Source organism: Lissotriton vulgaris, chromosome 10, assembly GCF_964263255.1.
Source record: "Lissotriton vulgaris chromosome 10, aLisVul1.2, whole genome shotgun sequence".
In the NCBI taxonomy this organism is placed as follows: Eukaryota; Metazoa; Chordata; class Amphibia; order Caudata; family Salamandridae; genus Lissotriton; species Lissotriton vulgaris.
This window is the reverse complement of record NC_141698.1, coordinates 1,114,770,694-1,114,788,884: the sequence shown is the minus strand read 5'-3', so window position 1 is coordinate 1,114,788,884 and position 18,191 is coordinate 1,114,770,694. Positions and strand designations below refer to the sequence as shown.

The window sequence follows — 18,191 nt, the reverse complement described above, 5'->3', positions numbered from 1 at the left end:
TATCGATTAAGATATGGTGATGTTGCTCTGTCCTCTAGTGCTGGCGTACCTTAGGCTGCCTCGCACTAATTACACCCTTACACAATAGGGTTAGAGTGATTGAGTTATGTCAAGTTTATACTGAAAGTTTACCCTTCCAGCACAAAATTCAATGTTTGATAAAGTTACCACTTTCTATGTGTAATATAAGGTGCAGCATACATGCAAATTTGGAAATATTGTCTCCAACTTTACGCCTGCCTTGAGGATACATAATAGTTTGATGCCTATCCCTTTCTGTTAAAGTTAGTAGATAGGGATTAGTGTCAACATCAATTGGTGAGTGCCTTGGAACATCCATGGTACTCCTCCATGGCATAAACTAGCTCATAGTGCTACTTTGTGCTACTTAGGGTTACTGTCTAACTCAATTCAGGATTTGCACTGGAAAGTAAGCATCAAAATAATACTTTGCTCCAGATTTGCCCCACTTTTCTGATGCAAACCAGGAACAAACTCTTAGTAAATCCACCCATAATCATAAAACAATGATTTTTGTTAAAATTGTATTGCTACCTAAAGGAGTCCTCTTTCCCAACCTTAGAATCACAAAAGATTGAGGGGAATAAACAATAAGGGGTAGATGTATCAAACCGTTTGCGATTCGAAAAGGCCGAAATTCGCAGAATTCCGGAGTTTGCGAATCGCAAACGGTCTTTTTGCATGTTTTGACATGTAACAAAAAATCACAAAATAAGGAATCGCAAAGATTTGCGATTCCTTATTTTGCTTAAGCATTTAAGTAATCACAATTTTGCGATTCATTAAATGCTATGTATGTAGCATTTTGGAATTGCGAATTTAGGTTAAGAAATCGCAAATTACCACCAACTTGTAGTTGGTGGTAATTTGCAAATTCTTTTAAAAATGCACAATTTGGCATTTGTGAAGGTGGCATGTGATGCACATACATGCCCTATGGGCATGTATAAGCGCCATATGCACACACATGTAAATTTCAGGGGTGCAGAAGGGTGTTCTTGAGACACCCCTGCACCCTTGAAATTATTCTCAATTTGCCATTAGCAAATTGCAAATCGCAAATTGAGAATTATTTAACAATCAGGAATGAATGGGAAGTTATTCCTTAATTGCAAATTCGCAAATTGCGAATTCGCAAATAAGGAAGAATAAGAAATCGCAAAAAAATAGCGAACTTCTACATACATCCCATTTTCCAATTTCTAAATAGCGATTCCTTAAAAATCACTATTTAGAAATCGCAAAAGGGTATGTTGATACATCTACCCCTTAGGTTCTGAGTCTATGCCTTTCTATTTACATGCACCTCAGACACACAACATCGCTTCCCATCTTCGTAAGAAACCTCAAATCCTGGCTCTTCGACTGACCCCCCTCCTTGATGGACTGGAACCTGCACCCCCCACCCCTATCACCTTGAGACCCTTACGGGTAAGTAGTTGCGCTCAACACACACCTGATTGATTGATGCAACATTTTGATGCCACTTCACTGCTTAATGTTCTATATTAGAATTATTATTATAATAAGAAAAGGATTTTTGCATCAAAAGAAATACCCACTAAGCTATCTCCAGAAAATATGAATCTGTGTGCTGCATGCCACACGTGATTTGCAGCAGGAATATTTGAAGTTGTGATTTGCAGCACTCCAAGCTATAATTTCATGAGTCCAAGCTACTATTTTATAAGTCAAAACTGTGACTAGCTAAATAGCAGATCTCTCCCTGTAGTGCTTTAACCACCAGAGGTATCATGCCATTGCAATTATCCCCTGAAAAAGTCTGTGTATACAAAAGATCTTTGCAGGCTGCTCATATATCGGTTCAGCCTGCCATGCAAGGGTGCATTCTTGATCTTGAACCTGGCACGATGATGTCAGTCACACTACCCGAAAGCCAGCATTGTTTGGGAGTAGGTAGGGAGAGAGAGAAAAAGTGTGAGAGACTAGCTCTGGCTTTGGCAGATCCCAAAATATTGGTATAATTCTGTTCAAATTATTTTTTTTCCATGTTCCGGCCAGAATAAATAAAAACTAAGGAGGCTATTCACAAAGGTAACTTACACTTGTGAGTAATTTACATGTGCAAGGCTTCTCCTTTGGGTCTTTGGAAAGTATCATTGGTTGGCATGCAGTGTTTTATCACCTACCACTCTTGTTGGTAATCTCTCCTTCTGAGCAGAGGGCGCAGTCGTAGCAGCAGATGGGCTGGCCCTCCCGAGGGACCTTCCTGTACCCAGGAGGACAGCTCTCACTGCACACAGAACGAGGGACCTGAAGAGGAGGCGAAGAAGAACATGTGTGAGAAATAAACTGGGGAAGAGGCAAAGGTCAGATGTGACATTACATTTGTTGACGCACACACATATTATTATAATTCACAGTATCGTAATGTGTCAAAATAGAACAATAATAAGTTGGGCTTCTGTTCTTTCTTTTATTTTCACTGGAGCTTCCACTCCTGGTGCATTTCGTCGCTATAGGGATTGACCTAAATGACTTCGTCAGGGCTGGAAGTAATACAAATATCAACTTTGGAGTACATATCATAATTACAAGCATTATTATTTCATGTGATAAGCCAAAGATTTCAACCTCGTGCAGAGGGAATATTCAAAGTGAGTGATATATACGTATAACGAGATATTGGAGTGCTATTAAACATGATTATGCACGTATTTTCAAATTATTCCATACAGTTATATTCATTAATATCCAAAAAATTAATGCACATCAATTCTAATGTCAAATAATCTATACATTCCTACTATTTACTACGCCCAGCTCCTGATTGTGAAATATGACCAATAATATCCCTAGTGTTGTTTTATCTTAGCCAACCCAAAATGAATGGCATGCTCCAATGGTTTTCTAATAAAAGGATAAATTTGTACCTTAAAACTCCATTCAAATCAATTGTCTGTAAGGAGTAAAGTAATACGTTTGTTGCTATTAAAGTCCTGAAGCATATGAGGCATAGGTCTCTCAGTACGTTTGTTATTGTTCACACAAACACATAATCTTCCTGTGAAACAATCTTACCTCGCAAAGGTCTTATCCTCCACTCAAAATTCTCTACTACAGCTTATAATGTCCACATTTTTATGCTGGTATGCAACCCTAAAAGAAGACGTATTTCCGTCAAAATAATGCTCATATTGCCACACCTAGTTTCTATAGACACAGACAAGTACATTCCTCCGTCAACTATCTCTTACCTCTACTTTAGGTAATCGTGTAAACCAGAACTTCAATATTTCCTTCTTCTCCAATTGAAAATTATCCCTTCTTAGATTTTACTGGTGGTCCCTCATTATTGGGAAACCTATAACAGAATAATTAGCCATCATAAGTACCGATAGCCTGCCGTAAATACTACAATGCTCAGGAATTTCTATGTTATCTTACCTCAACAGAGGCTCTTCACAAATAATATGCAACAACGTTCTATGTAAAATGGAGTCCATCCCTTCGAGAATTTCGACAGGTCCCTGAAGTACAGGGAACCTGTAAACAAAGGTATATCGTTCAACAAAAGAACTGATACATATATAATCTAAGAGTCATTTGTTCGCAGCCGCTAGGCGCATAACGTACCTCTCTCTGCTCCCACCACCCGGATACAGGTAAACGCAGGCAGTTTCCGGGATTCTTCCTTCACATAGTCTTGCTATAGAAATGGAAGAGGTGAATATTCGACCTCAATAACCAGCACTATCTTAGTCGAGTGAGATAGCACGGATTAAGCGCCATATTAGAATGGTGGTGTAAACGCAAAACAGTGGTTTGGAGATTACGCCACTGTGAAATTAAATTACTACATCCTTGAATTCAGGAAAGCAAGTAAATGCAGCAATGCATGCCCTTCTCGGAAAAATGCAAAGTCAGTGTAAGGTTTGCATTATTCTCCAAGTTACCCTAATCCTGTGCATTGACCATCCAAGTCGTAGAAAAGTCGCCCAATTCATACCTAAATGGGAACAAAGTAGAGGTGCCCAATTTGAATCATCCAACTGCCAAGTCATAAGCCTCTTGGGTTTCCCAACATATTAAAAATATACCCATACTAGCGCTCCCTCAGAATATATATCAACCAAGGGATCTATGTCTTAAGAGTGCCTACATGTGCCTATTGAAACAAAGCATCATCAGGCTATTCTTCCATCTTTCTTTCAATATTCTTCATCCATAATTCATATACCATCAAATATATTTAATTCAAAAGTTATTGCAATTAATGTTAAGCACCCATATTTACTAGAAGATTTGATAACTATCTCTTCAGTTATTTGTCCTAATCTCCCAAGAAATATTGTAGTTCCTGATCAAAATTAAGACCATCCTCTACGGCCCTAAAAATGCATGATCCACTTTGCCTCATGTCTAAGCAGTTTCAGTTCCCTGTTCCCACCCCGTGGATCTAGCTTAATATGTTCTATGCCAAAAAATTAGAATGTTTGGGTTGGGCCTTGTGCATTACAGTTATATACATGTTCTGCAATAGGGTATCTTGTGTCATTTTGCTTTATCGCTCTCATGTGTTCACCGACACGATCTTGTAATGCCCTTATTGTGCTGCCCACGTGGATTTTTTCACATTTAGATAGGATAATGTATACAACATATTTCGTACTACAGTTTATGTTGGTCAAAATATTGTATATTTTGTCATTTATGTCCTTAAATTGTTTCATTTTATCTTTTGCATGTTTACACATGCAGCAGTGGCCACATTTGAAAAATCCCTTTGTAAATTGTATCAACCATCTTTTCTGTGGTTTCTTAACAGGATAGCTGGGACTTAAGATGGTGCCCAATGTTCTACCTCTGCGGTATGTGATCTGAGGTTTGTCCGTTAGGAATTCCTGCACTGTGCTATCCGTTTTTAAAATATGCCAGTGCTTATTTAAGCTTTTGCATCGAATCATACTGATTGGTGTAAAGTCTGTAATCATTCTAATGGGTGGCATAGTCTGTCAGTCCTTTTGGCTCGGCTTCAAGGTGGATATACCTTTTATCTTTGAGGCCCTTTCTTTAGCGGTGACTACATCACGTTTCGAATAACCCCTTTGGATAAATCTTCTCTCCATGTCATTAAGACATGTCTTGAAATGTGTATTCTTGCTACAATCACGTCTGGCTCTAACCATTTCCCCAAATGGGATCGCTTTATTTGGTGTCGGGGATGAGCACTATCCGCGTGCAATATGGCATTACATGACGTGGTTTATGGTACACGTCGCTCTGACTTTGGTTATCTTTCATATACAGCTCTACATCTAAGAAAACCACCTTTGTGGTGCTTGAATGTGTAGTGAAGCCGATGTTCAAATCATTGTTATTCAAATAATTTATAAAGTCCTGTAACAGTTTTTCAGTACCTGTCCAGATCATAAGGCAGGTGTTGATGAAACTTCACTAATAAAGGATATGTTCATTCCAATGATTGACCGATGAGCCCCAGATCATCACCTCCTCCAGCCAGCCCATGAAAAGATTAGCATAGGCCAGCGATAATCCAGAGCCCATAGCCACACCTTGTATTTGCTTAAACCATTCGTCATTAAACAGAAAGAAGTTGTTACATAATATCAGTTCCGTCATAGCCAATAACATTTGAGTATGTTCCCAGCGGCTTGCAGGTCTCTTGGATGGAAAATGGTTTACTGCTTTCAAGCCTAGTTCAATCCATATACTGGTATACAGTGATACCACATCAAGAGTTACTAACATCATCCCAAGTGATGTCTCCCAATATGTTCAAAATGTGCCTAGTATCTTTAATGTACGAGGGTAAGTTTACCACTATTGGTTGTAAAAATCAGTCTACCAATTGTGAAATGCGCTCTGTAGGTCCCCCTTTACCCGACACAATCGGCCTCCATGGTAGAAATGGGAGGTCCTTGGAGGATTTTCGGCAATGTGTACAAACAAGGGTATTGTAGACGATTCACTTTTAAATACAAGAATTCATCATCATCTATGAGACAGGTATCATGCCACTTCTTGAGAAATCCATTAATAGTAGTCACAAGAGAAAACATAGGGTTATATGCAAATCTTTCATAGGTGTACATTATTCAACTGGGAATATATTTCTTGTTCATAGTCCGTCCTATTCATTATAACTAGGTTACCCCCTTTATCTGCCTTTCTAATAATCAGTTCAGCATCTAAACGACAGACATTAAAATTAGTAGCATATGAGCATTATTTTGATGGAAATACGTCTTCTTTTAGGGTCGCATACCAGAATTAAAATTCGGACATTATAATAATCCACATTTGTAAAGTGCGAACAATAACCCGTCGGGAAGATTAACAGCCTGATTCATGTACATGCCGTTTTGCGTGTCCCTAATAGCGATTCATAGCGAATCGCTATTGAGGACACGCAAAACGGCATTCATGTAGGAATTGCTACTTAAATAGCGATTCCTACATGTTCTTTATTTGCGAGTAGCAATTTGCTACTCGCAAATACTCCCCAATCATTCCTATGGGCCAAGAGGCCCATTGGAATGAATGGGGATTTGCGAGTAGCAATTTGCTACTCGCAACTGAGATAGCGATTTTAAGGGTGCCAGGGGTGTCCAAAGGACGCCCTGTAGCACCCCTAAAATGCACTTTTGGACAAGTGTTGCGCACACACATGTCCAAAGGACATGTGTGTGTGCTACATGCAACTTTGAATGATGCTTTTAAAAGCATTTTTCTGAGATTTTGCTATTTACCGACAGGTCTGACCTGTCGGTAAATAGCGGCCCCAAAAGTCCAAAATCGCAATTTTGTTGTGTGTCATGAATAGCATTTGAGGAATCTCTATTAGAGATTCCTTAAATGCCATTCCACGCAAATATGCGAATTCTTACATAGCGATTTTTGCATTTGGTATCATGAATACCAAATGCAAAAATCGCACTCGCTAAGGGCCAGATTCTGAGAATCTGGCCCTTTGCGAGTGCAATTTACCTACATGAATCAGGCTGTAAGCAAGCTATTGCCCAGAGTCACATGGTGCTGGGCTAATCTGCCGCCGGCACTGAGGTTCGAACCGTGATCCCAGATTCCAGAGTCAGTCGCCCTGGCCACGGCGCCACATGTTATAAGCTGTAGTAAAGAATTTTGAGTGGAGGATATGACTTTTGAGAGGTAAGATTGTTTTACAGGAAGATTATGTGTTTTTGTTATTAATAACAAACGTACTGAGAGACCTATGCCTCATGTGCTTCAGAATTTTATTAGTAACACACTTATTACTTTAATCCTTACAGACAATTGATTCAAATGGAGTTTTAAGGTACAAGGTTATTATTTTATTAGAAAATCATTGCAGCATGCCATTCACTTGGGTTGGCTAAGATAAAACAAAACTAGGGATATTATTGGTCATTTTACACAATGAGGAACTTGGTGTAGTAAATATTAGAAATGTATAGAACATTTGACATTAGAATTGATGTGTATTCATTCTTTGGATTTTAATGAATATAAATGTATGAATAACCATGTTCAATAGCACTCTAATATCTCGTTATACGTATATGTCACTCACTTTGAATAGTCCCTCTGAACGAGGTTGAAATCTTGGGCTCATCACATGAAATAACAATGCTTATAATTATGACATGTACTCCAACTATGATATTTGTATTACTTTCAGCCCTGACGAAGTCGTTTGGGTCAATCCCTATTGCAACGAAACACGTTGGGAGTGGAAGATCCATTGAAAATAAAAGAAAGAACAGAAGCCCAACTTATTATTGTTCTATTTTGACACATTCCTATACTGATTTATAATAATGTGCGTGTACGTCAATGATTGTGAATGGTGTAATGAATCCTGGATTGAGTTTCTTCGGCGATGTGGGTGTTATTCCCCAAGTTGAAGGCACCGCTGGATACTGAGAATTAATTTGCATATTGAGAAAAATAGTGTGAAAGCTATAGGAGCGCCTGATTACCCTTTACACCCAATTTGGATAATACAGATGTTACATTATCACACAACTTGCAGCTAGAGGGACACATTGTATCTATAAACTCATAGGAGAGATAAGAGGAGGATGAGCTAAAGGGCAGATGTCATAGCATCAGTGTGAGTGATACTTGAATGAAGAGATGTGGGGCACATGTAATAGCATCATTGTGAGGGATCCAGGGAGTGAAAGATGAGGAGCACATGTGATTGCATCAGTGTGAGGATCTAGGCAGTTAGAGATGCGTGGGCGCATGTGAGTGCATCAGTGTGAGGATCTAGGGAGTTAGAGATGCATGGGCGCATGTTAATGCATCAGTGCAAATGATACTTAGAATGATGCTTGGAGGAAAATATATAGGGCACATGTGATAGCATCAGTGTGAGGGATCCAGGGAATGATAAATGCAGGCATATGTGATACCATCATTGCAAGGGATCCAGGGAATAAAGGATGAGGGGCACACGTGAGTGCATCAGTGTAAGCGATACTTAGAGGAAGAGATATGGGGCACATGTGAATGCATCAGTGTGAGTGATACTTGGAATGATGCTTGGACAAAGAGATACAGGGCACATGTGATGGCATCAGTGTGAGGGATCCAGGGAATGAGAAATGTGGGTCACATGTGATTGCATCAGTGCTAGGGATCCAGGGATGAACAGATATGGGGCACATGTCATAGCATCAGTGCAATGGACCCAGAGAGCGAGAGATGTGGGCACATGTCATAGCATCAGTGCAATGGACCCAGAGAGCGAGAGATGTGGGCACATGTCATAGCATCAGTGTGAGGGATCCAGGGAGTGAGAGATGCAGGAGATGTGATTGCATCAGTGCTAGGGATCGAGGGAGGAACAGATGCGGGACACATGTGATTGTTTCAGTGCAAGGTATCCATGGAGGAACAGATGCAGGCAGATGTATTGCATCAGTGTAAGGGGTCCAGGGAGTGCATGATGCTGGGCACATGTGATTACATCAGTGCAAGGGATCCATGGAGGAACAGATGCAGGCTAGTTTGTGACACCATCAGTTCACAGGATGCATGGTTGAAGGGCAGAAGTGATAACATTAGTATGAAAGATCCAGGGAGAATACCAAAGGGCACATGACATTACACATGATATTACGGAGCAAGGGACTTGTGGAGGAGGAGACAAAAGGTACAATCATTATTATTACAGAGCCAGGAGTTCAGAGGACAGTGAGCTATAGAGATTCGGTGTACCTAGCAGGCTACACAGGGTGTCAAATCCACAGACCTATTTGAATGTATAAAACCACCTTAAAAATAACATTTTCCTCAGAGTAAACAAACTTGTTTGTGGGGATTGACAAGATTTTGCAGACTCATTCCAACCTTTTATTTGTTTGATATTTACATAAGTCATAAATCAATTTCCAGAATACAAGTGTACAGGAAACAACTCCAATATTGGTGAAAATGAAGAGGAAGTGGTTCTCGGCAGTAGTGCAACATTCGCTTTGTAGGAGTACTTCTTTTTTTTGTTGTTTTTTTTGTCCTCATGCATGCCACTAGATGATTAATACTCTAGATGGGAACTCCTCAGGCCTTTCACACTGTTGATATTGTTTACCGCCCTGTATTCAGTGTGCAGCAAGCAGGAATCTCCCAGAGGTAGGCTGTTTCCTTGTCCAACTCCCGTTCCCTCTGATGGGGCGCCTCGGAAACCTGGGAGGACTGGACCCACACTACTCTGGCATAATCATTGGACCTATATGTCAAAAAGAGGGGAGGTTGATCACATCAAGATCCGAGGGCTCAGATTACCATTCAAGAAAATAGCAGAATGGAAGGTCCAGCCACAGTCAGAGCCCCGTCGGACAATCTCAAGCAAAGACAGACTCGGCTGTTCCTGAAAGATAGAAAAAGGGACAAGGTACGGTCACAAGAAGGGTAAAGGTAGTGCTCAGTGGAGGGCTACCCTGGATATCCAATTTGTTGGTTTTAATGGCCTCACACACCCTTGCGAGTGTCATGCTTTATCATTGGCGTTTGCTCCTCGTTGAGCAGGCGGTGCAATGCCCAACGGGCTCACCTCAAAGAGGGGCTCTTTAGCGGAGATCTTTTTACCAACTGCCTAAGGGTGAAGTGTTTTTTTTTTTGTCCTCATACATGCCACCAGATGATTAATACTCTAGATGGGAACTCCTCAGGCCTTTCACACTGTTGATATTGTTTACCGCCCTGTATTCAGTGTGCAGCAAGCAGGAATCTCCCAGAGGTAGGCTGTTTCCTTGTCCAAATCCCGTTCCCTCTGATGGGGCGCCTTGGAAACCTGGGAGGACTGGACCCACACACCTCTGGCATAATCATTGGACCACCATTAGCTCTTCGACCAGGCCACCAGTGCCGACCACACCCTATCTGCGCTCTCCGCTTGAAACGCCATATCTAGCTTACTGACTGACATAATATTTCTTAAACAGTCAGCGAACCGGGGAGGGGCCTCCGACTTCCATTCTCTACAGATTTCTCTCCTTGCTATAACCATCACATAGAAAATAAATTGTGAGGCAAAGCTATTGATGTTATATCCAAGTGGCAAACCAAAAATAACCAATCTGGGAGAGCATGTAATGGGAGCTGATAAGACCTTTTGTAAGAATCTAATGACAGTCTTCCAGTATTCAGCAATCTCTGGACATTCTTAAAACATGTGTCGGTCGTCAGCTGCCGGAAGTTTGCATCTAGGGCAACAGTAGTTATCTAGCGTAACCTTAGATAGTTTAGCCAGGGTCCAATATACCCTATAGGCATAAACAGATGATTTCTTCTAAGATTAGCCGGTTTTATTAGGCTCTGGGGCATGGAAAATGAGTCTGTCCAGATCTTTTGAATTTCCTCAGGGCTATCTGCTAACACATTGCACCAAAGGCTTGCCAGCTCTAAATTTAACGTTTCTTTTACCCCTGTTAGCGACCTGTACCGAAATGAGACCTCTCGTTTCCAAAGTCCTCCTAAGCAGACAGAATCAAGGATCCCAGTTTCATCTTCAACCTCCAGCGCCTGCCTTGACCACCAGGTAAAAAGTTGGTAGAATTTGAATCTTGTTAAAGACCTGTTGGTCAGGGACGCAAGAGACTCCCATTCCATAAGTCCTGAATCAACCCAGAGATCCCCCCATCTGATCAGACCTGCTGCTTTTAATGGCTGGGACAATTGATCCTGAAGGCATTCCGCAGTGCCCGGGGAGTCCCAAATTGGGGCGTGAGTGTTATAAAATTGGAATCCCCAAGGCTCTCCGGACATATAACCAGTTCCTAAGTGCTGCCTGCAGAATCTTAAGTCGGACTTTTTAATAACATTTCTGGTCGCCAAATTTAAAAAGGAAGAACTCGTGGCCCTGTGGTTGGTCATGCAACAACGCCTGAAAGAGGCGGCCCTGTGAGGAAGAATCTAATTTATTGGCCAATAACCTAAAATTTTTGAAGTGAAAGGCGTGACAATACAAAAATAGATCTGGTAGGGCCAGACCTCCTATCTTCAACCCCCTCCCTAATTTCTTCCAGGCTATCCTGGGGGATTTTGAAGCCCATATAAAGGATCCGATCTTCCCTTGGAGGCTCATGATATCTTTCGGGGCAAAGGGTAATGGGATGGTATTAAAAAGGAAGGTTAATTTGGGAAGTATTGTCATTTTAATGAGGTTAACTCATCCATATATATTCAGTGGCAGATTGCCCCATCTTATAAGCGTTTTAGTAATCTCTTTCACAACTATCTGCCAACTGAATTTAGGGATATCATTCAATTTTTTAGTCAGATGGATTCCCAAATACCTAATTTTGTGTTAGCCCCAAAAATAACCGTACAATTATTCCACCCCATTATTTCTGTTTTCTCCTTATTAATTTGATACCCAGAGAACCTTCCAAATTCCTCAGCAAGTTGAAAGAGGCCAGGGATTGCCTCCTCATGGTTGGAAGTATATAAGAGGAGGTCGCCCGCATACAAAGCTGTTTTAAGCTCCAGGTCTGCTATTTTAAAGGGTCGAATTACCTGATCAGCTCTAATCGCACAAACAAAAGGCTCAATATAAATGTAAAACAAAAGAGGGGACGGGGGCAGCCCTGCCTGGTACCACAGGAGATTTTAAACCACTCAGATAGGCCTCCGTTAACCAGGACTTTTGCTCGTGGATTCTGGTAAAGTGATTTCATTCCCTCTATAAAAACAGAAGGGAACCTAAAACCGGCCATGGTGGCCCAAAGATATGACCAGTTTACCTGATCAAAGGCTTTGGCCGCATCAATCGCTAGTATGGCTAGTGGCAACCCTCTCTCTTCTGCTAAATCAATTGCTCCTATCACCTGGAATGTTAACTCATTTAACTGCCTCCCAGGGATAAACCCTATTTGGTCAGGATGAATAGATGATTTTATAATTTTGGCAAGTCGAGTAGCCAGTATCCCAGAATAGAGCTTCAGATCCGAGTTCAAAAGAGAGATAGGCCTATAGGAGTCTATCTTTTTGGGGTCTTTGTTGGACTTCGCTATAAGAGTTATCGTGGCTTCAGACCATTTAGGGGGAATATCATAACCATGAATTAAAAGTCTGTTAAAAAGTGTGGTGAGCACAGGTATCAATGCCTCTGAGCAAACTTTATATACCTCGATTGGTAGCCCGTTTGGGCCAGTAGCTTTACCACAGTTCATTTTCCGAAGTTGATCTCTTACTTCCCCCTCTGTGATCTCACTCGCCAGACAATTCCTATTTGTTTCTGCTATTTGGGGTAGTTTTCTCTGGATCAGCCAGGCCTGAGGCTCCTCTAACCCAAAGCTCATATTTTCTTGATATAAGCCTTTCATGAACCCCCTGGCTTCCTCCCTAATAGCCCCATCCTCCATGATTGAAAGCCTTAACTCCCTCTGAATTTACACTTTACTGTTATTCCTGGATCTCTCTGCTCTAGATTTCCAAGCCAAAAGGGCCCCACATTTCTCTCCATACTCAACATTTTTCAATTTGCTAACCTCCCACTTTTCCTTAATGATCTTATCATCAGCAACTTTAGGCGAAATTTGTAAATCTAGGAGCTCCTTCCCCAGCTCCGGGATCTTCCCCCTGTCTAAAACAGTAGCCAACTGTAACTCGGAGTCCTTTTCTATTATTCCTTTCAAATCGTCTGACATTTTTTTCTTAATAGTATTACTCTTGTGAGCCATTGACGAGCTCAGCAGCCCATGAAGGAAGGCATTAAAGGACTCCCATACTATCTGATCAGTAGAGAAGCCAATGTTAAGGATTACAAATTCAATAGCTTTTTCTTTCACCTCTGCCTTTACTCTATCATCCAGTAGCAACATCCTATCCAGTGTCCATCTAGTATCTATGGGTCTAGAGCTCAATGTGAAAACTAATTCGACTGCAGAGTGATCGGAAATCCCCACTGGAATATGGGAGGCCGAAATGACATCTGCAAGCAAATGTTGATCTGTTAAAAAGTAGTCTATTCTGGAATACTGTTTATATTTTTTGCTGTTGAATGAATAACCTCTAGTGGTGCCAATTGAAGTCTTTCATAATGATTCCAAGAGCCGAGATAGATTTGGTGGGAGCGTGATACTTCACCTTAGAGGTCTGGTCTAGGGTATAGTCAAAAACCAAATTAAAATCCCCCCCAAGAATCACAGGAGCTGATGTCTCAAGTAGCCCTGCCCCCAATTTCAGGAGGGGGCCAGGATTATCATCATTAGGGCCATAATAAACGGCATAGGTGTAGTGAGTGCCGCAGATAGAGAGGGCTGCCACAAACCACCTACCTGTCTGATCAGTGTCCCACTTTAGCAACCTTATCCCCGTATTTGCCCTAGTAATTATCGCGACCCCCCTAATTGCCCCCTTCTGTCTGGAACACAATATTTCCTGCACCAACCCCAGTCTCCCAAGAACAATCTTACAAGCATTCGACTCTAGGTGGGTTTCTTGTAATAAAATATTATGGGCATCTGAGTTTCTAAAAAATTCGCAGACCTTGGCTTGTTTTCTCGCTTCTCCCATTCCATTCACATTGCAGGAGAGGAGTTTTATGCTTGTTGGCCTACTCATGTCCAGGCTCCCACTTCCCACACATCCAGAGCTTTAAGTAAATAAGATATTTTCTCTACCTATGAGGATGTTTTATTCCTTTTCCCTGCCACCCAGTGACCCTTCCCAAGCCTACCCCTGAGGAACCCTCCCTTCATACCTGACAATGAAACCACCTTTAGGGCCCCAGGAGAACTACTCTTGGCTAAATTATTCTCAACTACACCTATGACGGCATGATATTACAACTCCTAGTATTTGAGAGGATGGAGCTTTAAAAAAAAAGTGTCTTCTTATAATTTATTTATTTATTTATTTATTTATTTATTTATTTTTCCCTTTATTTCCCTTCACTTTTATTTTCTCTTTTTTTTTAAATGACATTATCACCTTATTATAACGCTTCCCCCTATGCTGCCCCTAATACTTCACTCTTTCTTCTTCATTTCCCTCATTCTCTCTTCCCCCTTTCTGTTTTCTCATTGTACTGTTTTCTGCCTCATCCGAGAAAGGAGGTCGTCCACATCCTCAGGCTGGCTACAGTTATACATTTTGTTCCGCCACACGATCTTTAATAAGGCAGTAAATTTCATTTGAACTTGAGCACCAAATTATCTCAATTCGGGCATTCTGGAACCCAGTTCCCACTGCCTCTGGGATGTTCTCCCACCGATATCTGATCTAATTAAATATGGGTTTGCCCGATGATGAAGAACAGACTGAGATAAACATCTTCCCAAAATTAACTCCTTTATACTGTAGGACTGAAAGTTCACTAGAATCTTCCTGGGAGTTTTCCTGTCTGTATGTATCATAAAGGGGTCCCTGTGCACCCTTTGTATCTCCGCCTCCAAGTCGATATCAGGCCGATCTTTTAGGACCCCATCCCTTAAGAGCTTACAGACAAACCCCTTAATATCATCCTGTTCTTCCCCTTCGGGTATTTTCAAGATTCTAAGATTGTTCTTTCGGGCTAGCGTTTCTAATCTCTCCAAGTCCATAGCAAGGGATCTGTTCTTTAGTTTTAGGGTATCAATATCCTTGAAGTTCCCTTGGACAGATTCAGATAGGGTAGTAACTTCAACTTCCAGTTTTCCAGTCCGGGTGATAACATCGTCTAATTTGGACTCCAGTAAATCAAACCTATTGTGAATAGACTTTTGATTACTCTCCGAGATCTCAAATTTAGTCATTAGGTCCCCCCTTAAGGACTGAAAGAGGGAGCCCAACCTGTCTCCGTCCGAGCTATCAGACTGCCTCCGGCCCCCCTGAACATGAACTAGATCATTTGACTGAGTTAAAACCTTGCTATGGCTATGAGCATTGCCCTGCACTCCAGATAGTTGTGGCGTGGGAACCGTTAGTGTCAGAGAAACCTGAGGACCCTGTGGGGCTTCCAAGGCTCTTGTACCGTGAGAAGGGTATGATGGGGGAAGAGGGCTAACTATAGCTGACTGCTCGGCCTGAGGCTCAGTGGTTAGGACTTCAACAGACTCGACTCCCCTACTCCCAGCATCTGACAAGCCCTCCAAAGCCGCAAAACTGTTCTCCACGAGGAACGGGGGGGGGGGCCTGTTCTCATGAGCAGCCATGGCTGTGTCTGACTATGCTTCTGCGGCCACAGCCTGTTCCCTTATTTTAAAGTAGGTCTTGAGTGAAGGGGTATTTTTGGGGGGCAGTTGAGCTACTTTCAACCCCTTAACTTTTTTAATGCTCCCTGTCTTTTTTTCCCTTTACAGGGGGTTAATGGCGAAGGCCGCTCTCTTTCTGTTAAATCCAACACCCCTTTCGAACCCAGCTCCTGCTGTGATCTGAGCTGATATCTATTCCTGCGTCTCCTTGGCGGGGAGAGTGATGCAGCTAGGAGCTCTCCCTGTTCGTGCGTAGAATTATTGACAACAGGAGCGGCACCCGCGGTAAAGGTAGGAGCAGAACAGACTGGAAATAGAGTGGATTTATCGGCCAACTTCTGCCTCAAGACCCGCTCTCGGCACTGCTCTACCACCCCCCCACTTGTAAGGTTAACCGGAGCAACAGCTAACAACTCCAGATCCATGCAATCGTGCTTCACCACCAACCCCAGCTTACTGCACCTTACCGCCGATTCCTGCATTGATGTGGGACCAAAATGAGGAGCGTAACAAATATCCTTGCAGACTGGCCCCAGGAGCTGGAGTTGCCCCAAAACCGAGCGAGTTTGCATCCACAGACTCGTCCGGCGTTCTCCCACTCGTCCTTCCTCTGTCTCCCCCTTGAAAATTATGCGCCTCTCCTACCCCCGGGTCCCGGGTCCTAGCGCCACCGCTGAGTGGAACAGGGAAATGTGATCACAGCCAGAGCCGGAGCCGTAGCCTGAGCCCAAACCTCGGGGAAATGAAATGTAACAAAACAAAAGCAACAGGCGAATTAGGTTGATAACGTTTGCTTGAAGCCTCTAAGTAGCGCCATCACACTCTTACCGCCTACAACTGCCAAATCATGCCGCCTGTTTTCTCATCGCTATCTCCGCATTTCCTGCTGATCGAGCTGCCTCCCTGAGCCTCTGCGACCGGCGTTCAGCCTGCTGCCATGTTCCTCCTCTTGTAGGAGTACTTCTGAAAATGTTTTGGAATTCCCCCAAAAATATGTTGTCCTTCAAAATACAAGGGGGAACTTGTTGGATTATATTTATATTTAATTTGTGTATGTGACAGTCACATATGAAGTCCTTGGAGGGAGAAGAGACAATGATGATCTGTCAACATATTAATAATCGGTATCTTCAATTCAATTCAATTTGTATTTACTGTGAATACAATAAATCATCCTTATCTTCAATACAACAGTAGTAAAGCAAAAAATATATATATACCACTACCGTTGAAAGATAATTCCATTCAAAGTTAACACACGGGGATCCATAGGGTATCCCTCAGATGGCCTAAAACAGTATAATTGACAAATCAAATACAAAACCTCATTCGCTGAGAATATATACAACCTTGTTAAGTATAAGTACACAATAACAGTACTGAATAGAATGCTCTAATATAGAGTGGCAAGATCGGATATAGTGCAAATACACAAATAAATCAATTTAGGCAATACAGTACAATGCTCTTGACAGTAAAGAATGCAGTACACTCTGTTAAAAGGCATGGAGTAAAAAGTGGGGAAAAGATAGGCAGAAAATACAGTGCCTAAGCCTCATTACATCTGTCGAGCATCCAGCTTAACACAACATGTATACTACTAATTAAGCTTATAACATTTACTCAGCAATTTGAATAAAAGTCAGAGAGTAATTACTCATATGATTACAAAATTTAAAACACATTTAAAACATTTTTATATTTTTGTGTAAACCATTTCAGTTGGAGGGTATGAATAAACATTGTCGAGCCTCAACTCTCATAGTCATGTTATGCTTCAAAAAGAACAGACTTAGAAAGTTTGACTCCCCATGTTCCAGTGAAGACTTGTAGCAGAAGCAGATGTAACCTTAATAACAGAATTATTCTGTTTACTCCGTGTGGGAGATTCCATGAAATATAGGTTTTTTTTTTTTTTGCAAATGATCCTCACTATCATAATTTCATTCCTTACATGCTGTGAACAAAACAGAATGTCCCTTTTCCAACTCATTGCATAGAAGGATTTTTAAATTACATTAAAACAAACCAGGAATTTTGGAAGAGGACAACCCCATTCTGGCTAATCTCAAACATTTCCAGAGTATTTATATAATTTGAATAAAGTGTGCTTCTTCCTTTCAATTTATGAAAGATTTCAAGCATCAGTGCAGCTTGGATAGAACCCCTTTCACTACCCAGTACACTGTTCCCACCTCATGTCAGCCATAGCAAGTATGATTGGAGAAGGTAGCCCAAATTCAAGAAGAAAGGCAGATTGAGAAGTCAAAAAATTTAGTTTCTGAAGGTTCTATAGTCTCTTCAGACGAAGGTATTAGATCTGCCTTTAGAGATTTTTTTAACGGAATATATCATGAAGATAAATCCATTAACCCAGCTTTAGCCAAACAGTGGCTTAGTAAAATCTCTCTTCCTGCCCTATCTGCCGAGAAAAGTATGCTTCTAGATAGAAACATTTCAGAGGAGGAGGTCAGGACTGCCATTCGAAGCAGTAAAAAAGGCAGA

At 41.5% G+C, this 18,191-nt stretch overlaps 1 protein-coding gene across 1 annotated transcript in view; it reads right to left on the bottom strand.

Annotated features, from left to right (window-relative positions):
* The window catches only part of LOC147689415 (vomeronasal type-2 receptor 26-like), a 345,346-nt gene that overhangs the window by 133,373 nt on the left and 193,782 nt on the right, over window positions 1-18,191 (bottom strand). Inside the window, exon 3 of the mRNA XM_086939924.1 lies at window positions 2,172-2,295. Coding sequence (XP_086796050.1) covers window positions 2,172-2,295 — 124 coding nt within the window. The remainder of the gene's footprint in view (window positions 1-2,171; window positions 2,296-18,191) is intronic.